We start from the raw sequence: 19,954 nt of genomic DNA on the forward strand, positions 1-19,954 counted from the left end.
GATTACAATGAAATTCGATAGGGTGTATAAGGTCACTAGACCTTACATTTGCAACTGATTTCGTAAAAATCGGTCTAACCATCTCTGAGAAAAGTGAGTGAGTTTAAGCAGGCTTTGGTATAAGCCTTGCTTTTATAACGTGATTTCACATTTTTATAAATAACGGACAATGTTACCAACCGAATACAATGAAATTCAATATGGGACAACTAGACCTTTGTTCGAGACTAATTTTGTGAAAATCGGTCCAGCCATCTCTGAGAAAAATGAGTTAGTTTAAACAGTCTCCGGAAAACATTTCTTTACATTACTTTTGAACCATATGTTTAATCATTATGAAATTTAAAAGTTGAGGGTCCTGCAGATAGTCCGTTCATTTGACATCTGTTTGTTGAAATCGGTTGTGTAGTTTTTGAGATATCGAGTTTCGTGATTGTTACATTTTGATACATAACCTCTAAACTAAAAATCTGATTATAATGAAATTCGGTAGCAACCTATGGGGCAACTAGACCTTTTATTTGCAAATAATTTCATGGAAATCGGTCCGGCCATCTCTGAGAAAAGTGAGTGAGAAAAAAGTTGCACATTCACACACACACATACACATACATACATAAATACAGAAAATGCTCAGTTTGTCGAACTAAGTCGAGTGGTATACGACATTCGGCCCTTTGAAGCACTTTCATACCTTTAGTTTTTGCAGTGATTGCTATACCTTTCTAGGAGAAAGGCAACTAGGAGAAAGGCAAAACGTTGAAAAATTACATGGATGAAAATACTTGCACATGTTGAATAAATTAGAAAAGAAAAAAAAGAAAGAACCGCCAAACAAAACAGCGAAATATAATATAGAAAAAGGATAAAGAACCAGTAAGAAAAACTTAACACAATAACACACTGGGAAAAGGTCAAAAAGAAATTAACCTGTCAAAAATTTAAAAATTGAATGATAACATAAAAAGGAATAAAACTCGTAAATAATCATCAAACGTAAAAAACTAAATAAAAAAAAATAAATAAAAATCAAAAATTTTAAGTACAAATATTTAAAATTCGATAAAAAAAGACTACAGAAGTAAACAGTAAAAAATTAATCCACCTAGCGGTCAGACCCAGCCTTTCTCATTCAAACTTATTATTTGTAAAAATAGATTTACATGAACGCTTAAATCCAATAAATGTGTATTCACTTTTTGGGTTCTAAAATAATGATGTTGTAATAGAAGTATAAAATATGAAATTTGACGTAATGTAAATGCTCAAGAAACAGCGAAATAAAAGGAATGACTCTTATCTTCGAACAATTCAATCACGAGCGATACCGGGAACATTCAAATGGTACGATACCACTTTTAAATTGTATTGTGGCCACATATATTGATCAAAGCAGGTATAGTTTTAAATAGCCTTTGTATGTTTTTTCTTTCCATAACTTTTGAACCACATATCAAATTGTTATGAAGTTTGTTATTTGTGAGTTTGAGAGATGACTCGTTCGTATGACACTAGTTATGTTCAAATAAGTCGTGTAATCTTTGAAATAATAGACTTTCGTTGTTTTATTAACAATTTAATACATAACAGTTGCTTTGTTCGATAATAACCAAATGAAATGGGAGCGTATAGGGCAGCCAAACTTTGAAACCACGTGTTCAATCATAATTTATCAGTTAACCCTTAACTAGCCCGTTCATCTGATAACACTATTGATCAAATCGGTTGTGTACCTTCTGAGATAATGAAGTTTCGTGATTTTCACAATTCGGTACATTACAGACGAAGTTACAGTTCGATTACAGAAAAATTCAATAGGGTGTTATGAGTCAGCTAGACTTTTCATTTGACACTAATTTCGTGGAAATCGGTTCAGTCTTCTCTGAGAGAAGTGAGCGAGTTTATGTATTCTTCGGAATATGTTTCTTTTAACAGCTGGATTTCACATTTTTAAACATAACAGGCAAAGCTGAATTTGTGCCGTGTCAAATAAATTATAGATGAACAAAAAAAAAAAAAAAAAAAAACAGGCAAAGCAATAGTTCGATTGCAAAAAAATCAATTGGGTCTTATGGGGTAGCTAGACCTTTCATATGACTTTGATTTTGTGGAAATCGGTCCAGCCATCTCTGAGAAACTTGAGTGGAATCAAACAGTTTTCAGAAGACGTTTCTTTCCATAACTTTTGAACCACATGTTCAATCTATATAAAATTCAAAAGTTAAGGGTTTTTAGGATAGTCCGTTCATTTAATATCAATTTTATTGAAATCAGTTGTGTGGTTTCTGAGATATTGATGTTTCGTGATTTTCACATTTTTAAACATAACCTCTCAAATAGAAATCCAATAACAATGAAATTTAATAGGGTCTTATGGGGCAACTATAACTTTCATTTGCATATAATTTCATTAAAACCGGTCCAGCAATTTCTGAGAAAAGTGAGTGAAAATAAAAATCTGCACACACACACACACATACATACATACAGAATATGCTCAGCTCGTCGAACTGAGTCGAGTTATATATGCCATTTGGCCTTTGGAGCACTTTCATATCTTCGGTTTTGCAAGTGATTGCTATACCTTTCTAGGAGAAAGGCAAAAAGTTAAAAAAAATATTACCTAGGAGTAGAATATTCGTGCTGAAGAAATAGCGGTATCAAAGAAATAACTTTGAATTTCGTACACTTCAATGACGAGCAATACCGGGAACGTACGAATAGCACAATACCAATTTTAAATTTTGTTTAGGCCATATGTTTTGATCAATGCAGTTACAGTTTTAAATAGTCTTTGAATCTTTCTTTTCATAACTTTTGAACCACATATCAAATTGCTATGAAATTTCTTACTTGTGAGTTTGAGAGACAACCCGTTCGTATGACACTAGATATGTTCAAATAAGTCGTGTGATCTTCGAGCTAATAGACTTTCGTTGTTTTTATAATTTAATACATTACGGTTGGAATAAAAATACGATTATAGTCAAATAAAATGGGAACCTATAGGCAAGCTAAAGTTTTCATTTGACACTAAGATTGTTGAATTTAGTCCAGCCATTTTTGAGAAAACGAGTGAATTTGAAAAGTCACCGGAACATGTTTCTTTTCACAATTTTTGATGTGTTTAATCACTATAAAATTCATCAATTAACCTTTAACTAGCCCGTTCATTTGATACCAATATTGTTCAAATCGGTTGTGTACTTTCTGAGATAGGAAGTTTCGTGATTTTCATATTTTGATACATTACAGACAAAGTAACAAACCGATTACATTGAAATTCAATAGGGTGTTATGAGGCAGCTAGACCTTTCAAAGCAAAGCAAAGCCTTGGTGCTACATTCCGTATCGGAATTCGACCTCCTGTTTTACTATACACAGACTTCGCAGCCGACCGTCAAGTGTACGGGACAATTGCGGGGCTAGCGCTACGATCCTACTAACACTAACAGTCTCTCCCGAGCCGGGACTCGAACTTGTTAGGCCAGCATCGTACCTCGAGACCAGCTGGGACCATAGCTAGACCTTCCATTTGATACTAATTTCGTGGAAATCGGTTCACCCATCTCTGAGAATAGTGAGTGAGTTTAAGTAGTCTTCGGAGTATGTTTCTTTTCAAAGCTGGATTTCACATTTTTAAACATAACAGGCAAAGTAACAGTCCGATTGCAAAAAAAATCAAAAGGGTCTCATGGGGTAATTAGACCTCCCAAATTACACTGATTTGTGGAAATCGGTTCGGCCATCTCTGAGAAACATGAGTGAGATTAAACACTCTCCAGAACACGTTTCTTTAAATAACTTCTGAACCACAAGTTCAATCTTCATGAAACTCAAAAGTTAAGAGTCTTTTAAGTAGTTCGTTTATTTAAAAGCAATTTTGTTAAAATCGGTTGAGTAGTTTCTGAGATAATGATGTTTCGTGATTTTCACATTTTTAAACATAATCTCTTAACTAAAAATCCGATTGCAATAAAATGCAATAGGGTCTTATGGGGCAACTAGACCTTTCATTTGCAATAATTTCATGAAGATCGGTCCAGCCATCTCTGAGAAAATCGAGTGAGATTGGGAGAGCGTTACACACACACACACACACACACACACACACACACACACATACAGAAAATGCTCAGCTCGTCAAACTAAGTCGATTGATATACGAGATTCGACCCTTTGGAGCACTTTTATACCTTTGGTTTTTCCAGTGATTGCTATACCTTTCTAGGAGAAAGACAAAAAGGTCGATGGAGTAAAATAAACTTGATAAGGTCTAGAGGACGAAAATTCTAGAAAACAAAACAGAACAAAATCCAAAAAAACAACTGCTCAAAAGTTAAGTTGCAAAAAACTAGCAAGTCAAGAAGTTGAAATATCAAAAAACGTGCAAAGTAAAATAGATAGAAATAACACTCAAAACCCTAAAACCAAAAAATCATGAAGTTGTAAAAATGAGAAGTCTAACTGGAAGATTAGAAAAATCGAAAAAAGTAAGAGAAATATATCACAAAAACGAATAGTTTAAAAGATTGAACGAATGTGAAAGTAAAAAGTCAAAAATAATAAAGGTGTTTAAAATTGAGATAGTCAGAAAATGCAAATGGAATTTTTCGCAAAAATTAAACCATGAAATAGTAAATCAAAGTCTGTCAAAACAAGTGAAAAACTGTCAACGTTTAAACTTATACAGTTTAGGATACAGCGGAAGAGAGAAAATGATTCAAAATAATACCTTTTAATCTGGAAAAGAGCCAAAAACGATGCAAGAGTTTGGAACTGCCAGTAACATAACAGGTTCAAATCAAACATGGAAGAGCCAGTATGCATCGTAGCCGCAAGGTTACAGGAGCCGCTCGTCAAAGGTTCAAATCTTAATAGAATCAGGTCATTTGGTAGCCAAAGGACTTAAACATGAGCTTATCCACAGGCTCTTCCCACAATCCCACCACATAGTCGTCCTTCAAGTTGAATTCTTTTTTCTTAACAAAAATTAGTCCTTCGTACAATAAAACTGGTAAAACTGAGTCTGAGTAATGTGTAATTAGTTTTTTAGGGAATTGTAATTATGACGTAATATTGGCAGAAGGGATGAGGTTTTTCTATTAGACTCCTCCAGAAAAACAAAAGTTCTGCTTATAATTAAACTAACCAGAGATTTAGCAGTGGGGCTTCTTCGGAGAATTCTTATTGTGACGCGATATTGGTAGGAGGAACGAGGTTTCAATAAGACTCTCTCTTCTTGACATAGTAAGCCCTTCTCAGTTAGAGCTAAACCTGACCAGAGAGGAACGTTTGGTGATATCTCTTCAAGGAATTGCAGTTTGGTGATATTGATAGGACGGAAAAAGGCACGGTATAGTAAAACAATCAGCTTGCAACGGAAGGGTAAAACATAACACAAAAGCACGGATATAAATAATAAGCTGGTCACTAACCTCAATAGTGGTACTGAGCTTGAGCTTGAACGACAGCACATTTTGTAGTTGCTCCTCCTTGATGGATCTGAGCTCACAAGGAACTACATTTGGGATTAATTTACCATCTTCAATGGGCAACAATTGGGTCCCAAAGCCATACCTGTTTTTATAAATCATTTGAAAAAGCTGTAATTTCTGAGCAAAACGTGATGTTTGGAAAATGGTCATCTTTTGCCTTCGATTTTTAAATGAAGAATAAACAACTGCTCGAAATACGTTAAATGACAGTTTGCCCATGTACCGTATACAGATAGCTGATAGATAAAAGTCAGAAAACCGTGTAAACTTGTTTTGTTTTTATAATCAAGCGTGGAGGAAAGGTAAAATAAGGGGATGAGAGGGAGCCTAAGAATAAACCGTAGTTCCTCTGACAGCGAACGTTCTTGATTCTACCATGATTCGAAGTCATGACGGTCAAGTGGGCTCTGTAACCATGAGGCTATGAGCACCCTCACCTCAATAGTGGTACTGCCAATAATACGAATTGCAGAGCACAGAAAACATCTGGGTAATATTATAATAGAAGATCAAAATGTGTTTGGTCGCAAAGATGAGTCTACACAGAGAAAAAATCCACATCATGACTTCACGCTACAGCTGGGAGAAAACATTTGTATTTGCAATTGTGATTTCCATGTGATTTTTTAAACAAGAAACTGAATTAAAAAATCACAAAAAGGTTGTATGCAAAGCCACGACCGCAAGGTTGAAGTAGAATACTTTTACAAGAAAGATAACCGGCTGCTTGCGTGTCAGTCATTTTTTCTAGTAAATAAACGTTGACCGTTCATTGGCAGTATTGTAATTTCTTTTTGTCTGATATTTTGAATGAAGTTCATTGAATATTTTTAAATTTTGTGCAAATGAGAAGTTGAAGTGCTGCCGAATTGTAATATGCACATTTAATACGACATCATTAAACGGGAACGGAACAAAGGCTACGGTTATGCAGAACGCGAATGCCGGCGCGATGCGATTCGCCTTACCGTGGTGAAATGTACAGCTTTTTTTAAGGCGAAGTAGAGCTATACATTTCAACAGATTTCGTCTTGCCAAATCGCATCGCGCCGTTATTTGCGTTCTGCATGACCGTAGCCAAAAACTAAGCGACGCAAACACGTAATAATAGTCAGAGTATGCATGTAGATGAAGATAATCAACTTAATCATTTGTGTTCTTTAAATTTCAGTTGTTCAATTTAATATCCGATTAAATGTTTGTTTATTATCTGATGAAGCTCTTATATAGGCCAAATGATGCATTCCCAATTTACTAGGTCCATAACTCTGCCGACCGTGCTTGGGAAAGCGCGGTATAACGACCAATCAGAGGTCGAATTTTGTGTTTTGACAAGGCTTAAGAGTTTTCAATAGTACAATAGTTCGAATGATAAAATTGCAATTTCATGCATTTGGTAGGAATCTTAGGAGATTTTCCAATTGATTGCTGCAAAAACGAAGGAAATCCATCGAAAACTAACCGATTTATTAGCATTTGAAATTTTTCTCACTTTTAGATTTTCATTTCACATTCCTATGTAGCCGAACTTCCTGAGAGAAGTATTCTAATTCAAAATTAAATCTTCATTAATTCCATTGTTGTCCTTATAAGGACAATTGTTCAATTTATCATAGGATGTAGTGTTTATCTTACATCTCTGTGTGACCTTGATAGTGAGGACTAAGGCGCACGGTCAACACAATGAGAAAGGTGTTTTCACATTGAAAACTAGACACGGCTTTACTGGAGGAAGTGTTGGCAAATGCATCTACCGCTAATACCACCGCTATTATACGAAAGCGCGTCGTTTCATGTGGGGAATATCAACAACGAAAAATGACGCGCGTCTAAGCATAATCCGAACTGTTTCGCCGTGCTGCTCCCATTAACCTTTACATCGGCCTCAGGGAAGTACCGGCTGCATCTGCATCTACCGCTGAGGCTGTCACTATACTGCTATTGGTACCAAAAGCTATTAACTCTTCAAATAAGTGTTTTATTTGTTCTCAAAAAAACAATTGTTCAACCCAAAATCGGATTTACGCAATCGCATCTCTGTAATATTACCGACAATAATATTCTTATGAACGAAATGATACAACTTTCCTATTAGGCCTCTGCCATGCCCATAATAGACGCGAAAAGCGACGCGAACCGATTCGCTCGGCTGTAGGTTAATGTACAGCCATCAGGAGAGCTGTACATCAACCTGCGGCCGAGCGAATCGGTTCGCGCCGCTTTTCGCGTCTACTATGGCAGAGGCCTCAGAGAAAGTTGCTGGCTGATGTATTCACTTCATGCAAGCCTGCTGCTGATGCTTCCCGCTACCACACTGAAACAGCATTTTAGTGAAGGGAGTGTCGTTGCATCAGCTGACCCTGCTACTATCGATGCTGATATACCCGCTGCAACAGCTACGCTATGCATAGCCATGCCACAGTTGTGGCCGCTATACGCTGGCCCAACTGCCGAGCATTTGCAACGCTATCCGTAGCCATGCCACAGTTGTGGCCGCCATTGGTATCCGCTATACCTGCATCTGCTGGCCCTGCTGCTATCGATGGTAAAGATCCGCTGAAACTGCTACGCTTATCCGCAGCCATGCCACAGTTGTGGCCGCTATCCGCCATCGATGGTACCCACTGCTTGCTCCCGCTGCTGCTAAGGGAGGACTGCTGTCGTCGCTGTTCAGAACTATTATGAGCGGCTTCGACTAAAACAGGCTCTTATATAGGGATGAAAATAGGAATGAATTATTTTTCGTACGTGGTGGAATGACATAACTTGAAAAATATGTGTGACTTCATTCTGGCTCAGAGCGATCATTTGATAAGCTCCACCTCTTTTTTCAGTTTCTAAAGTTTTTCCTCAGTTTCGTAGCACGGATGCACAAAAATGATTTTTTGTGAACATTCTGTCGAGCCGGACCGATAGCACTCTCATTGAAGCAACAAAATAACATGTTTTGTGTCGTGTTGTGCAGCTTGGTTGAAGAAAATGTTCCCGTCCCCGTGTCGCATGTAAACAGATTATTGGTTCAGTAGACAGAAGATAGTGTATCCAGCGAATAAACACCGATGGTGCTCTCACACATGCAACGGTTCTAACCCGTATCTTATTGCGGTTTGTAACATCAAGCGCTTTCGTTTGCTCGCTGTTGCGTGTTTCATCATGTTGCAACTTGGCAGCTGGGAGACGACGAAATTCTGTTTATGCTGATTGATTGAATCGACTTCATATTAGCTCTGCATAGTCGAAATAACTGCTTTTGTGAATGCGTACTAACAGGGCAGTTCATTATTCAATGTCGGTTATGCTGATCGCAGCCTTTGCGCTGCCCCTACAGTGGGGGGTTGGCATCCCGCACAGAATGTCTGCTTGTGTTGATGCCAGAAAATTATTAATCTTCAATCATTATTTTATTTGCCTTGAAAAAAGCATGTTGCGGTTCAAAATCGGTTGCTAAATACAACCTTTGAGCTGCCCTAACATTGGGGGAATTAAGATACACGGACAACATGCACTGTGGAAGCTATTTCACATTCAGTAAATTAGACGGGTGCGACAAATTTAAATTGCTAGGATGCAACACAGAATGCTTGCTTGCGTTGACAAAAATTATTAACTTTTAATGACTTGTTTATTTGCCTTGTAAAAGGCATTTTGATTTCCGAAATTGGATTTCCTGATGGCAATCTTCATGCTGCCCCAACACGGGGGAATAATGGCTGTCTGGCGACACACACTGAGAAAAACCGCGCTGCTCCTGAGACGTGGTGACCAATCACAGGGCTAGTGCTGCTGTTAAGGAAGGACGACCGCTGTTGTCGCTGTCTAGAACTATTATGAGCGGCTCCGGCTGAAACAGGCTCTTATATAGGCCAAATAGCATGTTTTCAATTGCAAGGTATATGATCCTGTCGACCGTGCTTGGGAAGCAAGCATATAACGACCAATCAGAGGTCGAATTTTTCGTTTTGACAAGGCTTGACTATTTTCAATAGTACAATAGTGTGAATAATAAAATTACAATTATCTTATTTTGGGAAGAATCTTAGAAGATTTTCCAATCTATTGCTGCAAGAACGAAGGAAATCCATCGAATACTAACCGATTTATTAGCTTTTGAAATTGGACATATTTTTCACTTTTTTCGGTTTTAGATTTTCATTTCACAACCCTATGTAGCCGAACTTCCTGAGAGAAGTATTCTACTTCAAAAAAATGTTTATACGGCTTGGGTAAACCTGGAACCGGGCTTATTAACATAACTCAAATTTCTTCTATTCAATGAACAGTTTTCTTATGGCAATTAAAACCAACGGGGTATGTGATATGCCAGGTACTGCAGCGGTCTATTTGAGGTTCAGCACAGCCAGACGTGGGATTGATCGTTGGCGTTGCAGATATAATTTATGCAAATTACTGCATAAATTGCTTCATTCTTCATGCATTCCGCAAGCTTCTAGCATGCATCATGAGCCATAAACTTATAAAAATCGAACGAGACTCGAGCTGCGCTCATTATCTTCTTTGTTCACGGTGGTTCTTGCGATCCTTTGTCGTACGGTTGTTCTCATTCACGGTGCTTGCGAAAACAAACATTGCGCTAGTGAACCAGCAAAGTTAATTCCAGCAGCGAATAAAATCATGAAAATTTTTTTGTTGGTGCTTCTATCCTGCGGAAAGTTTTGATGCATATTAAATCCGGAACCTCTCTCCCTCCAGTCAATTTTCTTTCTTCCATTTTGCTTCGATTCGAACGAGGAAGGGGTTCGCGGAAATTTGCATGTGCAATCTAGGTCGCAAATGGCATCGAACAAGAGAATAGAGGCATCAAATATTTAGCGCGAGCAAATAAAAGAAAATTTCCTCGCGTTTGTTTTGCCGTCACGCTTTGCGACAATTTTCCTTGTTAGTTTTTTTTTCGGGTGTTCGTTAACCGGGACAGTGCGATATTTTTGGCTGTCACCTTTTCATGGGACTAAAGTTTCTTTTGTTCGATGGTTTTTCTTCGAGCGTTTTGCATAAGTTATTGCATTATGGTGCCTGCATTGCACCATCGCGTTTTTATTGCGATGGGAGTGGCTTTAATTTCTTTCACAAAACCCAGCAAGCATGTTTCGCCATGGTGGAACGTAAAATTTAAGTTTTGTTGGATTTACTTTCAGTTAGAACTACTGCTTATTGATGTAAATACGAATAAGTTACATGTGGTTAATACGTTCAGACAAAACAATCTATATTCCCATTTTCAATTTACTTTGATTTTAATTAGACCTGACAAACTACCATTGTGTGACTGTGCACCCTTTACCGTAGAACTGACACTTATTCGTGAAAGTTTAAAACACACAAATACGTCGGCAAACGGCGGTCCCGTTCTATGTTCAGTCAAAATATTTAGGTACCCGAAAAATCACCACGAAGGAAAAACCCAGCCCAAAAAGGGAAGAGAACAACAGAAAGAAATATTAGGTTAATTATGGCCGGGCGTAGAATTTCCGTTTAGTCAATAATGATTTCTAGATTTTTTCCCTGCACAGTGTGTTTGACGCAAGAGCAATTTGTACAACAAAATAATTTTCGAAAGCCTAAAGTTGATGGTTTCTCTGGCCGATGACATCTCGTTAATTTGGAGTGCGGTTGGACTAATAATTTTGTATCATTGCTGTGATGTGAAGAGGAAAACTGAAATTCGACACTGTCACTGTCGGAGGCGTTCTCTATGTCTAGAAGAGCTACTAATCTAGCTATTCGATTTAAATCCCAACTTTATAACTTACTATTAAACAAAGTTTAGTTTATTTAAAAGGAGAGAAACAGCAGCTAATGTTTACTCATTTAACTTAGATTTTTTAATTGCGTACTTGGAACCCGGATAGTTACATCAATTCGGTCATTAGAATAGAATCAGTTGAAGTGGGTTTCCAGCTCGGCTGATCTGGACAAAAAATAGCTTATACATAAAAAACGTATATACTTTCCCTTTTTATTAATACCCAACTGGAACGAGGAAAAAAACTAAACGTAAAAGTTTTACCGCTGAAAGGGTGTTTTAAGCTAAATTTTGTATTGTATGCACAGGATAATTTTGCTAGTAGAGAGATAAACTTTTCTGCCAAATTGATGTCATTAGTGTTGAAAAAGAACGTCGGGTGTGATGTTGAAATTTCGGTAAACTGTGGTTTAATATCGAACACTCTGGTGTTAGTTCTGGATGTAAGCTGATGACAGGTGTGGTATTCTATAAATTTTAGGTCGTGATCATTTCTGTTATGACTTTTTCAGTAGTTTTTAGTTTATAGAGTGCTGCGGGATGAGTTGATTGTTAAACTAACTTTCGACTAGCTCAATTACCTTCAACCTGTGTTTAACAAAAATGTTCTTTTTCTTCCTTTCTTCTTCCAGGGGTGGACCTGGCCTAAGATGGGGAGCGTGCTACTCACGGCTGTGTTCATAGCGTTACATTTTGCTACCGGCCTGGCCAACCCAGATTCTAAGCGTTTATATGACGACCTCCTGAGCAACTATAACCGATTGATACGGCCCGTGGGCAACAACTCCGATAGATTAACAGTAAAAATGGGTCTGCGGCTATCACAACTAATTGACGTGGTAAGTACTTGTTCCGTTTCATATACCAGACAAGTTGTCGCATGTCGTGTTGAAAATCCAGAAATAACTTCTTTATGGTGAACAGAATTCAATTAGAAGGCAATCAAGCTAGTATGCGAAAACAGAAACCAAACTCTATCCTGAGTTTAAATGTGAACACGAAAGTTAAAAGTTGTTTTTTAGTTGGAAACAGAAATTCTGCTTACAAAATCCGTTGCACACATTTTCGCACAACTGTGGTGATTGAAGCGCAATCAAGTTGGTATAAATTCGTTTCAACATCTGACCATCGTTGCCTTGAATCGCCAATTTTTACGTCCAACAATCCTTAGTCATCTCACGTCGGTCGATAAACACTATTCGAGTTTGCTACTAGCCGACCGCTAAATTTGACCGGTTGCTACAGTTTGTGTCGCCATGGCTGTGGTGAAACTCCGAATGACAGAAAAAAAAGATTAAACATGAAACATTAAGCATAATTTATGGCTACTTTCATCTGATACTAGCACCATCTCTAAGCTAGTGCTCATAGCCTTGTCCGGGGTAGTAAAGATTCCGGGAAAAAATAAAAAGGAAATAAAACTGAGTAGAAAAACTGTACACTATGGATGGTGACGTATTGTTACTAGCACGGCTCGAATTGTAAGATTTAAGTACCTGGAAACCATGGCTAAAGCCTGGTCACAAGCGGATATTTTCCCAGCCGCTTCGGATAGAGAAATTATTGGCATCATAAATTATTCCATCGTCTTGCCGCTGTACGTCCTGTTTTTGCCATCGAAATCGGCGGTTTTTTTGCTGCCTGCCATAAATTTGCGCCGAAGAAGAAAAATGGCATCGAAAATTTACTAAATTCAATCTTCAGCCTCTAGCGCCAGCCATGCGAAAGGGTTGATCATTTCGGGTAAACTTAGAGGCTGAAGATGACCGAAGAATAAATAAAAAAAAATGGAAAGCGAAAATCCCATGCACGGGGGTGGGAGGGTCCTTCAGGCGCCTGCTGGAACAAATGCTTGGCATGCTGTTTGTCGAGTGGAAACGGAACGACAGCCGAAGCATTATCATTTAAATCTATTCAGCCCGGTGGCGACACAAGTGCCACTTTTGGCTATTCGGCTTTCCGGAGCAGGCACCATAGAAAATGTTCCCGAAAATTAGTTCAACCGGATGCGCTGCACATTCGGGGAACTTTTATTTAAAAATCCACTTGTGGCGCTGGTTGTAGATGTTGAATGAATCTTTATTTCACTTCAGATTTGCATACAATTTGTTCAGCAGTAATTGAATCATAGATGTTAGGTGTTTGTGCTATTTTTTTATAATGTTCTGATACCGAGCTATCTGCTGATGGTGTTCTTTTGCTATCAGGACTCTATATTATATCGCCGATTTAATGCTAAATCGCAACCTCATTTAGATTTGTGCAGCATACTGTGTACACTGTCCGACGACAAATTAACGTCATCCGGTAACTCTTTTCAATTTCTTCTGAAAAATAGGCATCTTATAACATCCTTTAAGTATGAGTTATGAACATAATAATTTATGAACTAAAATTCGGTATTCTTTTCGGCAAAACCTCGAAAAGAATGCTTAGACCAAGTGTGCATACGTGTCACTATAGCACTGCTGAAACTTCCACCCACGGAGGTTCACCATTTCTGGGACTTTTATTTCCTACTGTAGAGCAGAGATATTGATTCATTGACTATTCACACAGGATGAGTGCCATAACAGCATTCCTCTCGAACCATTCGAGGACGGTTGAACGGCAATTTGTATGCTAATATCATCCAATGGAAATGGAATGCTTTTAAGCATTCGGTAAAGGTTTGTTTTTTTCAACTTACTCACCTAAGTAGGAATTCGTTCCAGAAATCACGGTATCCAATGATCATTTATAAAGGGTGCTTGCAGTTGGTGTGGGAATAGCAAATTTAGAATCACTAATAAAGCTCAAATATAAGAAAACTGTTCGGAAAAACAGCATGCTGCTTACACATATTTGTTGTGACGACATGGGACTTGGCAAGACATTATTCTTACTCGAAGAAAATGATCTACAATAACAATATATCAGTAGATATCATAGTTGTAGTCGTGAGAAAAATTTTGGAAATTCCATCTCTCTTAGTGGAGTTACCGGATAAAACATTAGTGACGGTATTTGAAACAATCTGATCAACTAATGTCATATGTCGTTTAAGTCAGCGTCACAAGTTATTCCACAGACAAACCGAGGTACCAAGTCATTTATTTTCGTGGATCAAAATAACGGTCAATTCAATTGAGCTTCAGTTATGCGAAATATTTGGTGCTAATGTGCTTTTTTCCTTTGAACTCAATTGACAGTTGTCACGCTGTGCTGCCAAAAAATAGGAGAATAGCTAAAAGTTTACCTTTTGCGGAATTTTGGTGAAACGTGCTCAGATGGATGTCATTTACACTGACTTGACAGCTGCCTTCGATAAACTGATTCATCGCATAGCCGTTGCAAAACTTGAAAATCTTGGAATCAGCGGGAATCTTTTACTATGGTTTCAATCGTACCTTACCGGTCGCCGTCTAACCGTTGCTTTCAGGGATTGCCAATCCTCTTATTTTGACGCTACGTGTGGAATACCGCAGGGAAGTCACTTAGGACCGCTAATCTTCCTGCTCTATTTTCATGACGTAAACCTAGTTATTAAAGGACCACGGTTGTCTTACGCGGATGACCTCAAACTTTTTCTTCAAGTTCACACAATTGAAGACTGTCACTTTCTTAACGTCAGCTAGATGTCCCGATTGGTGCCATCTGAACCGTATGGACGTTAATCCATCCAAGTGCTCGATTTTATCATTTTCGCGTGAAAAACAGACTATACATTATAAATATGCTTTGCTAGGAACTGAGATCGAGCGCGTAAGCCAAGTTAAAGGCTTGGGGGTAATTTTAGATTCCCAGCTCACTTTCAAGCCTCACATTTCGTTCACTGTCGACAAAGCCTCTAGAGTTCTGGGATTCATCTTCAGGTTCGCTAAAGACTTTACGAATATCTACTGCCTTAAATCATTGTATTGCGCATTATCTCGCTCTATACTGGAGTACTGCTCGGTTGTCTGGACTCCTCATTACAACAATGGCGTGGAAAGAATAGAATCAAGTCTACCAAGCTATGAAAGTCGCTGCTTATTAATTCGTTTGGAGCTTCTGTCTGTCCGTAGAGACACAGCCAGGGCATTGTTCACCACTGACCTCTTACAAGGCCGCCTAGACTGTCCCGCTCTTTTGGAACAAGTAAATATAAACTACGGCTACTATAACTACGGCATTTTTGGCGCAATGGTTGGTCTCCAGAGGTTGTTCAACAGAGTATCTGCTCTATTAGACTTTAATTTACCTCGAACGCTTCTTCGTCGGCGATATCGTTTATTTTTTTCAAGATCTGACTAGTTCAAATGTTATATTGTTTGTAATCTTCTATTAAATAAAAATAAGTTGGTGTCTGTAAAACGGCGTTTCACTCTAAGTAGAATCAACGAATTTGAATGATTCTTTTTGTGTTTGTTTTATCTTCATCTCCGACGAGTTAATAGGCCATAAAAATAACAATAATCAACTGATAAAGTTAGAAAAAAATTTAAATATATTTTTGGTTTGTCACGCCTTTTACTCCAAAAACAAAGTCATTAGATTACTATGATTGCAGGCTATGAGCGGTAGACAAGCTGTTGTAGCGTCGTTATTGAGGCGTCGTTGTTGAGTACACAAGCACCTGTTGATGATTCACATATTAAGTGTTTTTCGTTTTCGCTGCCTACTACACCTTTTCTATGCAAAAGAGCTAAAGCGTGGTAGCAACAAACTCGACAAGCATGTGAATACTCTCAACGTGGCTTCGATTTGATTCAAGGGCATATGCTTGATAATGTAAATCTAATTTCTGTCTTATTTGAGTAAAGTTGCAAATAATCGTTTTATTTATCTGTTAAATGATAATATAGAACAAGAATAACACTACATGTGCGATGATTTAATTTTCCATTGCTCGGATCTAATCAATCTGTTCAATTTTCTCTAAAATGCACACTGACTTAGATCATTGACATTTGCCCATGCTGCAATGATTCTGTTGGAAGGTGAAATGAACGTGTAGTTTTTACTCCTCCTGTTTCGTTAAATAGGCATTTTTGCATTCCTACAAATCTCTGGATTTACAATTAATTGTTGAATGTTGAAATAAAAACTATAATGTTGCGAAGTGTCAACTGCATTGTGCTGAAGCAACAGATCTGCCTCAAAAAACAGATGAAATATTAATGTCATTGAAGCGAATATTTCGAAGCTCCGTGTATCCAGATATTACCTACCAATTTACCATTCAATTTCAAACGTCTGTATGTACCTTCGCGCTCCGCAGTTGCGTGATATTCGATAATGCCCGAAGCCCTGATAACTGGTGGCATTAAAGCTCAAATATGCATATTTTCGCATAAACAGCTTTATGTCACATGGTCACGTGAAAAACAATTGGTATCATGTATGTTTGAGAAAAAAAGATACCCAAAAAATGGTTGGCCATTAGGTTTGGCGAGAACTTTTGTTCAGGACAAATCCAAATTGTCACTATACCATGCCAATAACGAAATTCAACTGGAAAATTTAATAAACGTTAAAAACCAACCCTTGATATTTCCCGCCCTTCGTTGCAAGAATTGCAAGATTGCTGTGAAACTGGGTTACGCTAGGTAGTCAACAAATTAGAGATTCTGAGAGGTTTTCTGTGAGTTTTAGTGAGTAACGATTTTTTGTTGCCTTTGATCGGAAAAGTTCGAAACAAGTTTACATCACCGGGGCGTACTTAAACGATAGCCTTCATTTTTTTAAATATTTTATGGAATAGTTCTAAGCGATTTTCGTATTGGTTTCTGTTGATTCCACTTAAATTCAACGTCGGTTTCTGTGAATTTTTGCTGTGACTGTTTTTCAAGAAAGAAGAAGACACTGTCGGTACGTAATAAACATAATAGATTAAAAATAATAATGTGTTTTTGCAAGAATTCTGAGGTTTCAGTTGGTTTCGATTATTTTTCTTCCACATGTAGAGGGAATGCTTCCACATGTAGAGGGAATGCTTCCAGTAAACATATTGACTTTCTCCTAACGATCACTGGTTAATTAAAAGGTAGAAAAGTGATCCAAATGGCCGAATGTCATATACTACTCGACTCAGTTCGACGAATCGAGCATTTTCTGCATATATGCATGTATAGGTGTATAGTTTGTGTGTGGGTGTGTACGTGTGTATGTGCACCTTTTTTTCGCACTCACTTTTCTCAGAGATGGTCTGACCGAACCGATTTCAATGAAAATAATTGCAAACGAAAGGTCTAGTTGCCCTTTGAGACCCTATTGAATTTTATTGTAATCTGATTCCTAGTTTAGAGGTTATGTACCAAAATGTAGAAATCACGAAACATCAATATCTCAGAAATCACACAACTGATTTGAACAAAATTGGTTTCAAATGAACGGGCTACCTTAAAAACCCTAAACTTTTGAATTTTATGAAGATTGAACATGTGTTTCAGAAGTTATGGAAAGAAACGTGTTCTGGAGACTATTTAATCTCACTCATGTTTCTCAGAGATGGCTGGCCCGATTTTTATAAAATCAGTGTCATATGGAAGGTCTTGTTGCCCCATAAGACCCTAATGATTTTATTTTACAAACGGATTATTACCTTGCCTGTTATGTTTAAAAATGTGAAATCCAGCTATGAAAAGAAACATATTCCGAAGACAAGTTGGACTCACTCACTTTTCTCAGAGATGGTTGACCCGATTTCCACAGAATTAGTATCAAATGAAAGGTCTAGCTGCCTCATAACACCCTATTGAATTTTGCTGTAATCGGATTGTAACTTCGTCTGTAATGTATCGAAATGTGAAAATCACGAAACTTCATTATCTTAGAAACAGATTTGAACAATATTGATTTCAGATGAACGGGCTAGTTGAGGGTTAACTGATGAATTTTGATTGAACACGTGGTTATAAAGTTTGGCTGCCCTATACGATACCCTTTCATTTGATTGTAATCAAACTTAAGCAATTGTTATGTTTTAATTTGTAAAACAACGAAAGTCTATTATCTCAACTATTTCAAGACTTATTTGAACATAACTAGTGTCATACAAACGAGTCATCTCTCAAACATCTCTCAAATAACAAACCTCATAACATATTGATATGTGGCTCAAAACTTTTGAAACGAAAAGAAATTCAAAGACTATTCAAAACTATACCTGCTTTGATCAATATATATGGCCTCAACATGATTTAAATGTGGTGTCGTACTATCTGAACGTTCCCGGTATCGCTCGTGATTAAATTGTTCGAAATTAACAGTCATTTCTTTTATTTCGCTAATTCTCAGGCACTTACATTTCGTCAAATTTCATATTTTATACTTTAATTACAACATCAATATTTTAGGAACCAAAGAGTGAATAATCCTTTATTGGATTTAAGCATTCATGTAAATCTATTTTTACAAATAAAAAGTTTGAAAGAGAAAGGCTGAGTCTGACCGCTAGGTGGATTAATTTAGGGTTTCTTTAGTTAAAGTTGTAAGTGGAATGTTCAAATACTTAACATGCCGTTGAATTAAAATTGAAGTCGTTGTTTTTGATCCAGTTTTGCGAGTTAGGACACGAGTAGTAGCAGATCAATAAAAGTGTCAGGCTTCGTAACACTGCAGATAGAATATTAGAAAGTCAGGAAATATACGAGTCCCGAAGGGAAGTTGATCGGTTAAGAACAAGACGAGCTCGACATGCGCCGACGTTCGACACCCCATATATCTCAGAATCGTCAGTTACACACTTAGTTTCCATAGTCTTCAAATGAGTCTTAAACAAAAGAAAAATAAAGTATAGGAACTTAAACACTCAATTAAGAGAAAAATGCTAATCAAATATTTTCAAATTCTACTACTTCATAGATTCAAGGTCAAATTTACCACCGAACAGATGCATTGCTGCCACTACCCGATGGCAAATGTCCTTGAAGCGACAATTCTGACAGGAAACTACAAAGGAGAAGTCGTAATCCCGTATCCCGATTACTCCTACCGATTTGCCGTTTAATTTCAAACGTCTGCAATTTCCTGTGCGTCGCGCATTCGCGATGACTATTGATACAACCCAAGGACAGTCACTAAAAATTTGTGGCATAAACTCCGAGTATTCATGCTTCTCACATGGACAGCTCTATGTCGCAAGTTCACGTGACCCGGACCCCGACCTTGTGGAATATATAGAATTTAGTGGCTAGGACCGCCTTGACCACTTTCACATGTTTCGTATATTCCGAATTTTAAGCTTGAATTATTTAGAATTCTGAAGCTTTTTATAAAATCTGTTCCAGTGAGATTGGCCAGGCAGAAGGGTATTACTATATTTGCATTAAGCCAAGGTTTTGAATAATTAAATTAATAACGTAATAATTTCCTTCAGAATATTTAAAAGTATGACTGTTTATTTTCAGAAATGTATTGAAATAATTTGATTATGGTTGATAGGTGCTTCAATCTTTAATGTTCAATCAAATAAAAACTCAGAATTTTACGAACGCTAGATTGAAAAAAACTAAAGACAAATCAGAGCTAAAACATATCTTTTTTTAGCAGCAGTTAGATATTCCAGTTTTTGCAATACAGCAATCAATAAAACTCAAGACGGCGGTACGAAGTTTGCCGGGTCAGCTGTTATATTTATTGACTCTCCGAAGATATTTCAATTGTTAGCTTTAAGTTACGCCATTTGGGCACCTGCTTGCCTGTTGGTGAATATACAAAATAAATAAATAAA

At 37.4% G+C, this 19,954-nt stretch overlaps 1 protein-coding gene across 2 annotated transcripts in view; it reads left to right on the plus strand.

Moving 5' to 3' along the window:
- LOC129732103 (acetylcholine receptor subunit alpha-like 1) overlaps positions 1–19,954 on the plus strand; it is a 353,242-nt gene that overhangs the window by 234,516 nt on the left and 98,772 nt on the right. For both annotated transcript variants that reach the window (XM_055692618.1, XM_055692619.1), the window contains exon 3: positions 11,892–12,098. In XM_055692618.1, coding sequence (XP_055548593.1) covers positions 11,910–12,098 — 189 coding nt within the window. In that variant the 5' untranslated portion in view covers positions 11,892–11,909. The remainder of the gene's footprint in view (positions 1–11,891; positions 12,099–19,954) is intronic.

Source organism: Wyeomyia smithii, chromosome 3 (assembly GCF_029784165.1).
Source record: "Wyeomyia smithii strain HCP4-BCI-WySm-NY-G18 chromosome 3, ASM2978416v1, whole genome shotgun sequence".
Lineage (NCBI taxonomy): Eukaryota > Metazoa > Arthropoda > Insecta > Diptera > Culicidae > Wyeomyia > Wyeomyia smithii.